General features: G+C 53.0%; 1 protein-coding gene across 4 annotated transcripts; it reads left to right on the forward strand.

The window, feature by feature from the left end:
• Positions 1 to 2,533: 2,533 nt before the first annotated feature.
• Positions 2,534 to 6,375, forward strand: LOC143376907 (uncharacterized). Of its 4 annotated transcripts, none has more exons than XM_076827686.1 (6): positions 2,562 to 2,876; positions 2,996 to 3,182; positions 5,009 to 5,189; positions 5,431 to 5,585; positions 5,654 to 5,767; positions 5,863 to 6,375. In XM_076827686.1, the coding sequence occupies exons 1-6, from the start codon at positions 2,801 to 2,803 to the stop codon at positions 6,014 to 6,016; spliced, it is 867 nt and encodes a 288-aa protein (XP_076683801.1). In that variant the 5' UTR covers positions 2,562 to 2,800; the 3' UTR covers positions 6,017 to 6,375. The 4 variants fall into 4 exon arrangements, with proteins under 4 accessions (XP_076683803.1, XP_076683801.1, XP_076683800.1 ...); XM_076827685.1 differs by having other exon boundaries at positions 2,567 to 2,876; positions 5,851 to 6,375; XM_076827688.1 differs by lacking the exon at positions 5,654 to 5,767 and having other exon boundaries at positions 2,534 to 2,876; positions 5,851 to 6,375.
• The last annotated feature ends 6,985 nt before the right edge of the window (positions 6,376 to 13,360 follow it).

Raw genomic sequence — 13,360 nt, forward strand, 5'->3', positions numbered from 1 at the left:
GCTCGTCTCCGTGCCGGCGGAACAGCACGGAAAATCGGCGATCGGTGTACGCGGGCCGGCAGAAAATATCCTTAGCGCGTACGAGAAACTGGATGCTGACAGCTGGAAACTGGTTTCCAGGGAACGCTCTCGTACGCGCGGAGAAGGAGACGGGGGAGGACGGCGAGCAAGGAGCAGGAGGGCGGAGGGAGGGCGGCGGAGAAATGGACGTGGAGCACAGCGTCGTAGGTAGACCAGGAAACAAAGGAGCTGAAGCGGACACTGAGAGACCTGGCACCGGAGCCGGTAGATAACGAGTTGCCGCGAGTTGGACAGAGGAGCCTGATGGAATTTCGATCGAGCAGAGGCGAGTAGGTTCCTTCTAGCCTGGAGGTCGAGCAGCGTACAGCCTCGCTTCAGAGTCGCGCTGCCATGAACCACGCAAAAACGAGCGATAATGGCACCGAAGGGGTCCAGGCCCTTCTGGGCCCGCTTGCACGCGGCCATTGTGATTCCCCGCGAATATCCTCTCAGTTAAGGAGCTCGGATCGACAGATTCGGGGAATCGCGTGGCTTAACCGAATGCACGCGCGGCGTTGGAGTTTAAAATTACCCGCCAGCGTGACGAATCGAAGGAGCGAGCGGAAAATGCTCCTCCTCCGGTTTGAATCCTCCTGTATACACGCGAAGGCATCCTCGACGCGGCTGCGATCGTTCCGATTGCTTACTCACCATGGTGCGTGCTGGACGCAAAAAGAGCAGGGAAGCCTGATGATCTTCCAAGGATCCTCTGGATCGACGACACAAAAAAAATCACCAAGAACTCGCGAGTCGCCGAGTGTCCTAAGCGCGTACCGCCTCGGTTGCCTGCGGTGTGCACCGGAGACCACGAACGAAAAGATTCGGTGGGATCGCGTGTAAATGGACAGAATGTACGGAGATTACGTGGAGGAGCGCGAGCTGGGCTGAGCGGGTACGCCGGGCCCGCAGCAAGCCAACGTCAAGCCGACACGGCGATGCAACAAGTGACAGACAAGCTCCTCGCCTCTGTTAGTTCCCCGCCCGGCTACTCTGCCGTGGCGGCGCTAGCGCTCGGCGTAGTACCATGCGCCTTGCTCCGATGCGCGCCCACGGGCCGCGTGTAGTCTATGGGATCCATGGATCCGTGGCCTGGAGGGATTTATATATAGCTGCACGAAAATCTTGCCTCCAAATGTATATACCCGCTCGGATGCGGCCGTGGTCGCCGCGAGGAGTGGTAAAGATCTCGGCACCCGAGCGCCCATATCGATCCACGGATTCGGAAAGAGAAAGGAAGCCGAGGAAGCCAAGAAAGCGCGCGTAGTTCTGTTTGGCATCGATCCCTAGGCGATGGTAAATCCCCGTGGCGAGAAATCCTCCTAAAGCTGCGGAACCTCGCCGACAGGTGGCGGTACGAGTCTCGCCAGGCGGTCGAGGCTCCGGCGATCTATGGAAGTTGCATTTCGTAAGTCTGAGGCGGTTGGGTTCGCTGAATAATCTCATTGTCAGTTTACTTTGTTAACCTCGTTCCTGGATTTCGACGACGATTGTCAATTAAGGGGACGCAAGCTCCTTTAGTTGATCGATACCCTCCCTCTCCCCGCTCGGCGAATGAAAATACTTGTACCGAAGCACGCGACACGTATTCGTACGATCCTTGCCGCAATAGCTCGTGACATTTACACGCGGAAGATCCGCGACGTCGCGCGAAGGAGGCTGGCGACCCGTCTGGAATTGATTTTATCGTCGAAGGAAAACGGTCCTGGTTCGCAAGGGTCAGCACGCTCGCGGCTTTCGTAGATCGTTGGACCGCGCGTGCATGGCTACAGGTCGTTGCACAAGCTGCAACGAACGCGATTAACGCGTTTTTTCAGTCGGTTCTGAATGGACATGACGGAGCGCATTATCTCGTCACGGCTGAGCTGATCGAAACGAGCGGTTCCCCGAGTGTCTGAAAAATCCTCCGCAGGTCCTTTCGAGGACAAAGGCTGGCGTCTCGAGGCAGACGAAACAAACGACGCGGCTCCCTCCTAATAAGTTTTTCTCCGCGACTGCTTTCGCATCCTCCAGACGGCGGAATTTCAAGGATAATCGCTTAGCGAACAAAACCACCGAGAGCGCTTCCCTTAAGCTCCCGGGAATTTATGGCTGCTGGCAACACGCTCCGGGGCTATCTCAGCCGCTGCTGTGCGACCTGCAGCTAGGTCGATCGTCCCTGGAGGACGATGGCGTTTCGGGGTTAGCCAGGACGAGGATAGGACACGGGAGGGGGGGGGTGCAGCAGGGTGGCTGGCATTCTTGCCTTCGGCCAGCCGGCCGCGTTTACTTTCACCTCTTACGCTCGATCTAACTATAAAACACGTCCAAAGCGTTTCGTTTTGCTTCGTTCCGTTCGTTTCGGGGGACGATCGAACCGACCGACTCCGCGTTGTCGGCCCGGGCCTCACGGGGCCCTACACGTCACCGCGGACACGAGATTCCCATTCGCGATGTTCGCTCGACGATGTCGCCGCGCTGGTTGCATTCCAACGCCGTAAATTTCGCGGTGTATTAATAGACGCTAATGACGAAGGTGAGGATAGCTGAGGAGGGACGGAGATGAAAGGGAAGCTGCCTCGTCCGCGGTTGCACATACAAGGAGAGGAACGTCCGTCGGTTCCCCCTTTTTAGAATCCAATATGCCCGCTCGAGGGAATTAAATGGCGACCGTCGAGGTTCGCGCGCCTCTACGCAGAGGAGGCCAGAAGAGGATCCGCCGTTAGCAGCTTGCCTCGATGGAGGATTCGTCCTGTGGAATTCCATGGCCAGAAGAACGGCGCGGATACCGTGGTGCACGGGTGTGCAGGTATCGCGAAGGATATATCAAAGTCACAGAGGTACGATAGGTGGATGGGTTCGGCACGGGTGGTTGCTGGCAGAGTGAGAGTGCCATATATATAGAGGGAAGGGGAAACTCGACTCGGCACTCCAAAGTACACAGCCTCCGCGATTGCAGTGGTGTGCTTTCGGTTACCTCCTAGCCGCTCCGATATTCATTCTTCGCGGGTTCGCGCCCGTGGTAACAGTCGGGTCGATCGGGTCCTCCATTCCGCACCGGGCACGCCGCACGCTGCTACCAGCCGCAACAACGGCAGAGCTTTCCGTCCTCGAGCACTACCGACGCACGCCATGAAGCTCGCACTGTGAGTATCATTCGCCCTCTCGCATCCCTCCCAGTTTGCTTGCCCAAAGACTGCTTCCCTCTGTCCATCGCCATTTTCGCCGGAGCGACGTGCCGAGAGGAGACTTTCCCCGCAAACACGCCGAGACGGGAATTTCGTTCGGGCGAGAGCCGAGGCCCGCCATTTTCGCCGCGCGGTTTCGTTGCGCCGCGAACCCGCTGAACGCTGCATATCTTTTCTAATCGGCGGTGTCCGCTCTGCCAGCTCCAAGGCCGGCCGCGCGAGTCGAAAGGTGCATTTGTTGCGGCCTGCTGGTATTCGGTGTCTGTCGCAAGTAGCCCGTAACTGAGCCGCTCCGCGGATATCCTTCGCGGGCCACGAAGGGACAGATCCCGCGGGGCGTGCGAGTCGAGCGCCCGAACGGGCCCAGTAATAACAGGATGCAGAAAGCCGCGTTATGCAAACCTGTACGGGCTGCGCCCGGTACCCTGACCAGGAAATCGATTAGAAAACGCGGCCGCCGAGAAGGCAGACCGCTCCGTGCACTCTCGCCGCGTTGAAATTAATCGAACGCGGCCGATTAAAAATACCGATTACGTCGCGACACCTTCTCGGTTACCGTTGCCTTTCCTTGACATTATTCGAGCGGTATCTCGGCGAGTCCCCGCGAGGAAAGCCAGCCAGCCAGCCGGCCGCGGAAACTCGGATCGGTGAAAACGATCGATCGGGACGAGCCGCTTGCGCAACCTTCTGCGAGCCTATCGAAAGCCCCCGTTCCTCCGGTTTACGGTTACCACTTTTTTTTTTCACCTCCTTACTTCTTACCACGAAAACGAACCACCGTGACGTCCTGACACAATAGAAATTGCGTCAGGCACAGGCCCACCGAGAAAGCAAACCGTGCTTACAAACGTTCGGAGACCCTCGAGAAAATGGAAATCGGTCTGAGGAGAGGCGGGCCAGGGCTCCGTCCATTTTCGTGGCATTTGTTAGCCGCGTCACGTACAGCCGCGGTACAAGACGACGTCCACAGCCAATCGCCGCGAGTAGCTTGTTGCACGAGCCAAGCAGAGAAAGTGAGTTTCGTACGTGAATGTCACAGGTCAGAATCCGGCCGGTGTATACGCGGATCTACAGCGACACCGAGCGTTCCCCTGCGCACAGCCGACTTCGAATCGCCCCTATACCGAGAATTCGGCTCGTAAACAGTCTCCCTCCGCCTCCCCGGCCGCGTGAGGACGCCGCGTCCTCGGCTTCTATTTTCGATCCTGCCGGGCGGGGAGGAGGGAAAGTCAACCGTCGCGCACACAACGGATCGGCCATCCTGCGAGCGCCTCGCTTAAGTCCATACCGAAAGGTGTGGAGCACACCTTTCGGGGACAAGCGTTTGGAAGTCGGCCGCTCGCGAGCTCGCACGCCTTCGCTCGATCTGGAACGAGTTTCCCTCCGTTTCGCTTCGGCGAGCCACTCGCCGACCGAACTTACCTGTATCTTCCCTAACGAGCGGATTCTTTCTGTCGGATCGAACGCGTTTTATGACTTTCGTGTTCGCGGAGAGCGACACGCGTAGACAGAAGCGAGAAGCCAGCAGGACGCCGGGACCGTGGATTTCTCGAGGTGGGATAGGGAAAGATCGAGCTTCCTGCTGCCGCCGATTATTCGGTCCGCTGGCATTAATCGCGGAGGAGAGCGTTTCCTAGCTGGCAGCGATCGTTTGCATGCACAGCCGCCTTTCACTGTCGCTCGGAATCTTCGCTTTTCGACCTCGTCTACTCCGCCGTTGCACGGTGCTACAACAGAGAAACGAAGCGCAGGTCCGCGCGGCTTTATCTATGGATGATTCGCAGATTGGTGGCGATCGGCTGCCTGGTAGTCGTGGCCAGAGCGGCAGAAGAGGAGTACGATTACGAGGAAGAGCCTGCGGCCGCCCCTGTGACCCCAGCGCCAGCTAGGTCCACTTCCGGGCGGCTGGGAGGGCTGCTGTCTCCACGAGGGCGTGTCAACGTTGGCAGAAAAGCGACAGGAACCGTGGGTACCCAATTCTTTCATCATTGCACAGTCCTTTTATTTCTATTTATTGCGGAGGACTTCTTTTACATAATTAAATTATCCCGAGAAACGAGTAAATGGAACTGCAGAAGAAACCCTTAAAAAACTTGACTCGTTTTTCTTCTACCTATTTGCCCATTTAACAGTTCTAATAACTCTTCCATCGTCGCGGAGTCCCTGAGTAGATACCTCTAACCAAAATGAATTTCCGTTTCTGCAGACGCAGTCGACGACCGCTAAGCCGGTTGAACAGCCAGCGGAGGTGGACGAGGAGGGCGAGGAGGAGCTGGAGGAGAACCAGGATCAACAGGAGGAGGTTCCCACCACCACCACAGAATCCTCCAAGAAAGTTCGCGGCGGTGTCAGACCCTTCAGGTAACTATCTCATCCTCAGCGCTAGCTTCCGACAGAAAGCATTCAACAAGGTGTACCTGTGACCCTAGATCGAACCAGGATCTGCTGGCCGCGCTGAAGAGAAGAAGGGCCCAGGTCGGACCCAGCCATCGGGAGACCTCGGCTGGCCAGGCCTCGGCGGAACCCACCACGCCCAAGTCCAAGTAACGAGCGCCCTTTTTAATCCTCAAGACGAGCCGCCTCTGCCGAGAGCATCCAAAGTTGATGGACAACGTCCTTGTTTCAGGGCGACCACCAGCGGCCGCAGCAAAAGCAACGGAGCGGCGGAATCGAAGACGTCGAACCGCGGCAGGTTCGGCGGGTCCAGGGGAGGCAAGCCCCTGCAGGAGGAGGTAGAGGAGACCCAGCGGGAGGAGGTGCAAGTGAAGCCCAAGCCCTATCGCAGAGGATAGACCGACCAAGGGGGGATGCGCAAATTTCCCAGCTTCTCTCAGCCGAGTGGATCAACCGAAACCGAACTACGGCCGCCCGAAGCCTCGTCCTAGCGAGCCGGATCCCCTCCAGGACGACCGCGCGACACTTGCGACAGCCGCGTCCACTCCTCGGGCGCGACAAACGACGCGGAGTGGAATGCCGTCTGCGTTCTCATCGATAAGCGCTTTTTACAAAAGGAAAAATGGACCAAAAAAAAAAAACGAAAGAAAAGATCATACCACGTGTATATAGAAGAAGTCTGCCATTCACGGAATGCTCGAGGTACCCCACTGTATAAATGTAAATTAATGCGACAATAAAATTTGCGAAAGACAAACACCGCACTCCATCGAACCCGAGAGCGAGGGGCTCTAACCTTGCGTCCCCCGCGATAGGCTTAACCTTGAGGAAACGCTACCGCGATCCTTATCTCGTAAATTACTTCTCTCGATACGCGGCCTATTTTGCATACGCGTGTGGGAGAGGCGGGATGTGTCAGCCGGAGAAATTCCAAAGCCCCCTCGGAATGCCGAGGGTGTGCTCCATCTGCACTCTCGTCTCCTCATCTTTTATACATCCCGCGACAACGCCCGCGCGTATACCACTCCCGAATTTCTGTACCGTCGACCTGCCGCATATTACACTTTTGGGACACTGCCAACTGCTCGCGGGAGAGGGGGCTCCGCCCGGCGCAGGACCCCAAGAATTTGGGACCGAAGGTGGGTATGGTTGGGAGCGAGGTAAAGGAAGAGGAGTAAGGGAGAAAGGCGGACTGGCCGAGGACCAGTAGGAGTATGTACATACGTGCATAGGCGCGAGAGGCACGAAAGTGAGAGGAGGCAGTATCTCGTCGGCCTTGAAGCCTCCGCGAGGAACATTTCACTCGCAAAGACCATCCGAGTCCCGTCACGATTCCTGATAACACGCAGGGACATCGCTGCGGGCCTGCCGCGGACCAAGAAAGGGAAACAAAGAGGAGGAAGAGGCCTCGGAATGTTCACCTCGGCTATACCGAGCGCGGCTCGCAGGAACGCAGCTTCAATTGGGGACCGACCTATTCACCCGGTCATCCTTGAGGGGCCCACATTCCGACACCGATTTCCCGTTCCTCGTGACCTCTGCTCCATTACGATTTAATAGGCGTAATAGAGACAGGCTGCTCCTGCAAAGGTTACGCTAGCGCTGCTGCAGACTGCTGCGGGGACCAGTAGATTTGGGCCCTGGCCCCTCGAGGATAATTCAGCCAAGTTATGCAGAAACCCTCAAAATTAATTGACCGCAATACGGATCCCATTGTGATGAATTGATCCCATAATTTTGTGATCTTTGTTTTACAAAATATTAGCAACCCTTAGATTAAGTCTTACATTATAGAATTATTAAAACTACCAATCCTGCATTTAGGCTTAAAAAATAAAAACTACAGAAAATTTAAAACACTTAATATTAATTATACTACTCACTATTAAATTACCCATTAAAAGCATTGTAAGACAATAACGAGAAATATATCGAATAGAAATAAAGCTACTTTTCTTTCACAATTAAAACCTTCGAAATAAATTTACTCAAATTCGAATGAGCTTTCTGCATAACTTGACGGAATTCACGTCCACTGCTTTGTCCATAAAGCACTTAAAATTGGAGACACCCGTTTATTCCGCAACTTGAAGATTCAAGAAAAATTGAAATTTTTCAAAAATTTAATTAACAGTCCTCAGGGTAAAATCATATTTTTCAAAAAAATTTCGAGTCTTTATATTATCGTAAATAATTAAAATTTGTATGATTCTTGATATCCTACAATATTTTGATAAATTAATTCCTCTTTCTTTTCGAAAACTCATTATCACCATTTTCTAGAATATCAAGAACCGCAAAAACTTTGAATTACTTACGATAATACAAAGACTCCCAAAATCTCTGAAGGGTTATTTCCACCATTAGGACCATTCCATTGCCAAAATAAAAAATGAGCCACTTTTAAAATTTCTGCAAAGTTTGATAACATCCCTTGTTGCTTTCGCTTATCTTGAGAACAGTGAGAGATATCGAAAAGAAGTTTAAACAAAACTTGCATCTTTTTTTTATACCTACAAAACTGCCTAAAAATAATTATCGAAAAATCTATACATTTCAAGTTTCCCCCACCACCGATTCTTAATTCGATAATTATTTTTACGCAGTTGTTTAGTAATAAAAAACAGACACAACTTTTGTTTAAACTTCTTCCCGATATCTCTCACCGTTCTCGAGATATTCCACGCTAAACAAAACTCTGCATTCTTTTCAAGGGGTGATTTCAAAAATACATTTGTGTCACGGATCAACTGCTCTACTTGCCCACAAAGTTGCATAATTTTCTGAATATCCGAATTGCCTAACCTCCCTTGTAACTTTCAAAACATCAAGAGCACCGAACCTCGCCCATTCGTCACTATTAAATCGCCCGTAAGAATTCGTCACACAACAAAGTCCCCTTCATTACCATTTACTATGATTAATTATGCGGCAATCACGACCAAAGCACCGTGTCGCGGCTACGTGACCCGAGAGGCGCTTCACGGGTTACGTGTGGCGACTTTTAAGCGCGCCCCTGGCGAACGGCGACCGGTCCCGCGCTGACCTTTACGGTAATGCCGATGCAGCGATAATAACGATGCTTTCTACCTGTCCGCGGGGCGCCTTCTCGGAGGACCGGGGCTCGATTATCGACCTCGACGCAGCGGAGCCGCCGACGGAAGGAAGTTACGCAACAGGGGTGGTTCGAATATTAGAAAGTGAGAAGCAAGTGATCCCGCGAGTCCTCTGAGGGCGTCGCGCGCCTCCGTGCAATTAAACGGCTCCGCGCGAACCCTTGCGAGAGGAGCGTCGACGACGCGCTGTCGCAAACGGAAAGCTATTGCGAAACGAGGAAACGATTATAGAAATGCATCGCGCGCGGCTATTATTTCCCAGCGCGTTGCACAAACTGTAACGTGCCCGGTGAGACACGTCTCTGGGAGAGTAGCTGGTAATTGTACTTCATTTAGTCGAGCTTTCGAGGAGCACACGGGCGCCAAGGCACTCGGAATAGGAGGATTACACGCCGAGCAACTGGCGACGGCCGGGAATAAAACGAAACGTTGGGCAAGAAGAAGGCGGAGGAGGAAGAGGAAGGACTTTCTCCCGGGCAGGAATCCTTATTCGCTTTCGCTGGTGCCGCGCATCCGTTTCGTGTCGCCAAGGACCACTGAACAACGTCCTTCGGCGCCCGCTTCGAGGAGGACTAACGAACTCCACGCTAGCGACCCAAACGGGATACCGAATCCTAGCCGAGCCAGGTCCAACGCCGCATCGTCGCAGCTACTTTTTCGGCGGCCCTGGACCGTGCCACAGCCAATGTTAAGGTCGCCCATCGCTGCGAGCGTAACGAAGTGTAGCAGAGCTTCGTGATCATCGATGTGGGTCAAGTTGATGTCCGGTTCTGCGAAACCGGAATATCCGCCGGTTGGAATCCCTCGCTTACCCGTCTGCACCTCGAGCCATGCAACCTCAGCGCCACCCTGCGGCGGGTAACCTGCTGGGAGGCATAGGGCCCGCGCCCGGCAGAAAAGTCCAACAGGTCGCCGAAAGATAAAGGAAAAAGGTATTCGGACCGGTTGAGCGGCGGATCGGTGGGAGGCAGAATCGATGACGATGGGAGGCACTTTCCATGAAATTCCTCGAGGCGCCTCGACGGGTTTCATCATCGCGTATCCAACGAAATCGAGAACTATCAGCGTCGATGCATTCCTCGCGGTGGATAGTGTTTTTAACTACTGCGAGCTTGGGCAACCTTTGCGGCGAGCCGCGCCACGGCTGGCTTGTTATTTTTGGGCGAGCAGGGGGACCGCGTCGGGCCGTGCCATTGTGCCTGAGAGCGAAAGCGATTGCCGATATTTACGCGTATCTTAGATTCCGGTTCTCGGCTGTCCTTAACATTGAACGGGCTTGGTCGTGTCCGACCTTACGTCGAGAGGATGTTTTGCAACTCCGGAGATTTCACTTCGATACCCTGCATTCCCCTCCGACGGGGAGCGTCGGAAGGTTTCTACTAAATCGGGCGATCGCCTGGGTTTTCAGGGAAAGGGGAGCGAAGGGACTGGGAGGCTTGCGAGCGGGAATCGTCAATAACGATCGCGATCACGTCCTGCCGATGGTTCCGAGCGCGGAGCACGCCCGTGGCCAGAGAAAGTGAACTTTGTAAAAGCGAATCTTGAAGTAGAAACCGAACGCGTATCGCACCTCGCCGCCGCTTACAGGCTCTTCTCGCTGGCTGCGGCCGCTTTTCTTTTCGTATAATTGCTCGTGTAACCTCCCGCGTTGCACGATATATCGCTCGCTTTCTATTCCGATCGCGTTATCTGCCCCGCTGATGATCGATCGCGCCGACGGAAGCCGGCGGTCTTCTGGGATTCTGCCTGCTCGCCTTTCACGCGCCGGGATCTGAATAGACGAGGAAACTTGGAAACCAAGGGGAGCGTCGGGCTAACGGGACGGATCGGCTGGTGCAATCGAGCCGCTCGGGGCCCGACTGCTTTCGATCTCGGATGATATCACGGCTGAGAATCGACGAGAAGTCGGACGTGGTATTACAAATGCTACCTAGATCGCGAACACGGAGAAAGTGAAACACGGAGCGAGGAGGTGTGACCCGTTAGCGTTAAACCGCCCACCGTGGATGGAATTTCGATGGACGGATTCCGCCGTCGTCCTCTTAGAAGTTGGTCGCGTCTCTGGAAAGTGTATCGAGAAATCGCGTGAACCGTAAAGGTCGATTGAAATGCGGCTCGAGTCCCGCGAAAGTGCAGCCAAGGTTCTCGGCTGCCAGTCGAGCATCCCGCGCATGAGTAAATATTGATCAGCAGAATCCAAATTCAAGGAGCACTCGCTCCCGAGCGATTTCCATGCCCTCGTGCCAGACGAGGCATGTGCCTACGCGCGCGGCTACTTTCTGGATGCGTCACGCGGCCTTTTGCAACCGTTTTGCGCGTGGAACGCGAAAAATCAATGCAATTGCGACACTCGTCGATCATCGCCGAGCAGATTCCGCGAAGGAGCGCGATTTTGACTCGCGGGTCGAGAAAGAAGCGCGATATCAATGAGGGGCCCAAGGAAGATACGCAGTTTCGAGTAGGACGCTAAGGAAGAAACACGACTTCTAATAGGAGCCCAAAGAAGAGGAGCAATGTTGACTAGGGGCCCAAAGAAGACGAGCAATGTGGACTAGGGGCCCAACAAAGAACTGCAACTTCTACTAGAGGCACGAGGTAGGAGCATAATATCGATTAGGGGCCCAATTTCTATTAGGAGCCCAGGAAAGGTCGCAACTGCTACTAGAGACCCAAGGAAGGGATCCTATTTCGACGAGGGGCCCACTGAAGGACTGCGATCTCTACTACAGGCCCATGGAAGGAGCACAATTTCTATTAAGAGTCCCATTTCGATTAGGAGCCCAGGAAACGTCGCAACTTCTAGTAGAGGCCCAAGGAAGGAACCCCATTTCGACGAGGGCCCAATGGAACACTGAAATCTCTACTAGAGACCCAAGGAGGAAGCACAATTTATAAGGTAAAGGCAGGTAATACGGAACGGCACGTAATATGGAACTTCGGAAAATTTCGATAACGAAATAACGAACTCTTCAGGCAATCGTGTATACGAGATCCCTAGACACAATAGACGATGATACTGAGAAACGTTTATATTTTTCGTGAGGTGTAAAAGTTTCTGAAAAGTGCATTAAAACAGTTAAATATTGTAGTGAAGGTATGTTACAAAGTATTATTTTGATATAATTTATCATTAAATATGTGTGTTCTGGATTATTCAACAATAGTTTACCAGTAATGTTACTTTCTTTCTAGTATAATTCTTAATTTCTTGTCGGAACATGTGTGTACGTAATATGGAACATACCGAGTAACATAGATGAAGTTGATAATGACGATGATGCGAAATGCTTATTTTGCGATGATAATTATAAAAATAATGACAATGAAACGTAGACCCAATGTATTCGCTGCTTTCAGTGGGCACACGAGGAATGTGGGACTTCCGACGTATTATTCACGTGCCCAACGTGTCGGACACACAAAAAGCAGAAATAAATTCCAAAAATGATGTATATTTATTTATTTGTATCTTCTACTTAATAAATCTTCATGTTTAGTAAAAAAAAGTAAAGATTTTTGAGTTTTCTTTACAAATTTCCTAGGTGCTCCATATTAGGACCCATTTTTCGAACGGGCGATTTTCACTCTTTTCATTTTTTTTACTATAATTGCAAAATAAATGAATTTTTTTACATTTGACGATGTAAATATGATTATGCATTAGTTCCTTAGTCCCCTCATATCAGTTTTATTAAAAAAAAAAAATTCCTCTACTTTTGACAAGCTTTTGAAATCAGATGGTCCATATTACCTGCCTTTACCCTATTAGGAGCGCAAGAAAGGTAGCAACTTCTACTACAGGCCAAGAAAGGGGCCCCATTTCGTCGAGGGGCCCAATCAAGGAGGGCAACTTGTACCAGGGGCCCAAAAAATGAACAGAATGTCGACCAGGGGCCCAAGGAAGGGCCCAAGGAAGCAGGACAATTCCGATTAGGAGCCTAGGAGCCCAAGGAGGGAGCGGAATTTCACCCAGCGGGCCCATCTCGCGAGAGGGCCCAGCTGGCCGTGCCCGTCCGCCACCCGGAGGAGCACCTGCGTTCAGGGGCAGGCACGCGGCAGCGGGCAGTCAATGGCCAGCCGTATTTAGCCTTCGATTTGTACGCAGAAGGTCCGCGGTGCAGCGGATATAGTAGGCGCCAGGCTGAATGGTAATTGGCCTCTGTTAATTCGTCGCCCATATACGAGCACTGGGAGCGTAACACGTCGAGTTCACGCGCGACAAAACCTCCTCGCTGAAAGAGTCACGAGAGAAGACATTGTTCCGTGTCGTTTCGCGTGCCAGCTCTGCAAAGGGGCGCACCGGTGCTCTCCTTGTCGAGAGAAAGTCTCGTAGATATAATACGCGTGAGCCTCTGTGGGTGTCGTATCAGCGCGAACGCCTACCTCGCCGCGAACCGTGTCCTCTGACACTCGCGCGAAAGAGACACCACACCCCGAGGATAATGGACGCCGAGCCCTGCGCCCTTATCGCCCTACAACTGGGCTGACGTGCACGGAAGACGTCCCCAACTATTCGAGATCGATCAGAATTCCACAGAGCAGCCTAGGTCTAGACTAGAACGTGGCCAGGAACAAGGTTCCGCTCGCCGTACCTAGCATACTAACTAAATCGCCGCGGAGCATGCC

This window comes from Andrena cerasifolii, chromosome 15 (genome assembly GCF_050908995.1).
Source record: "Andrena cerasifolii isolate SP2316 chromosome 15, iyAndCera1_principal, whole genome shotgun sequence".
NCBI classification, from domain to species: domain Eukaryota; kingdom Metazoa; phylum Arthropoda; class Insecta; order Hymenoptera; family Andrenidae; genus Andrena; species Andrena cerasifolii.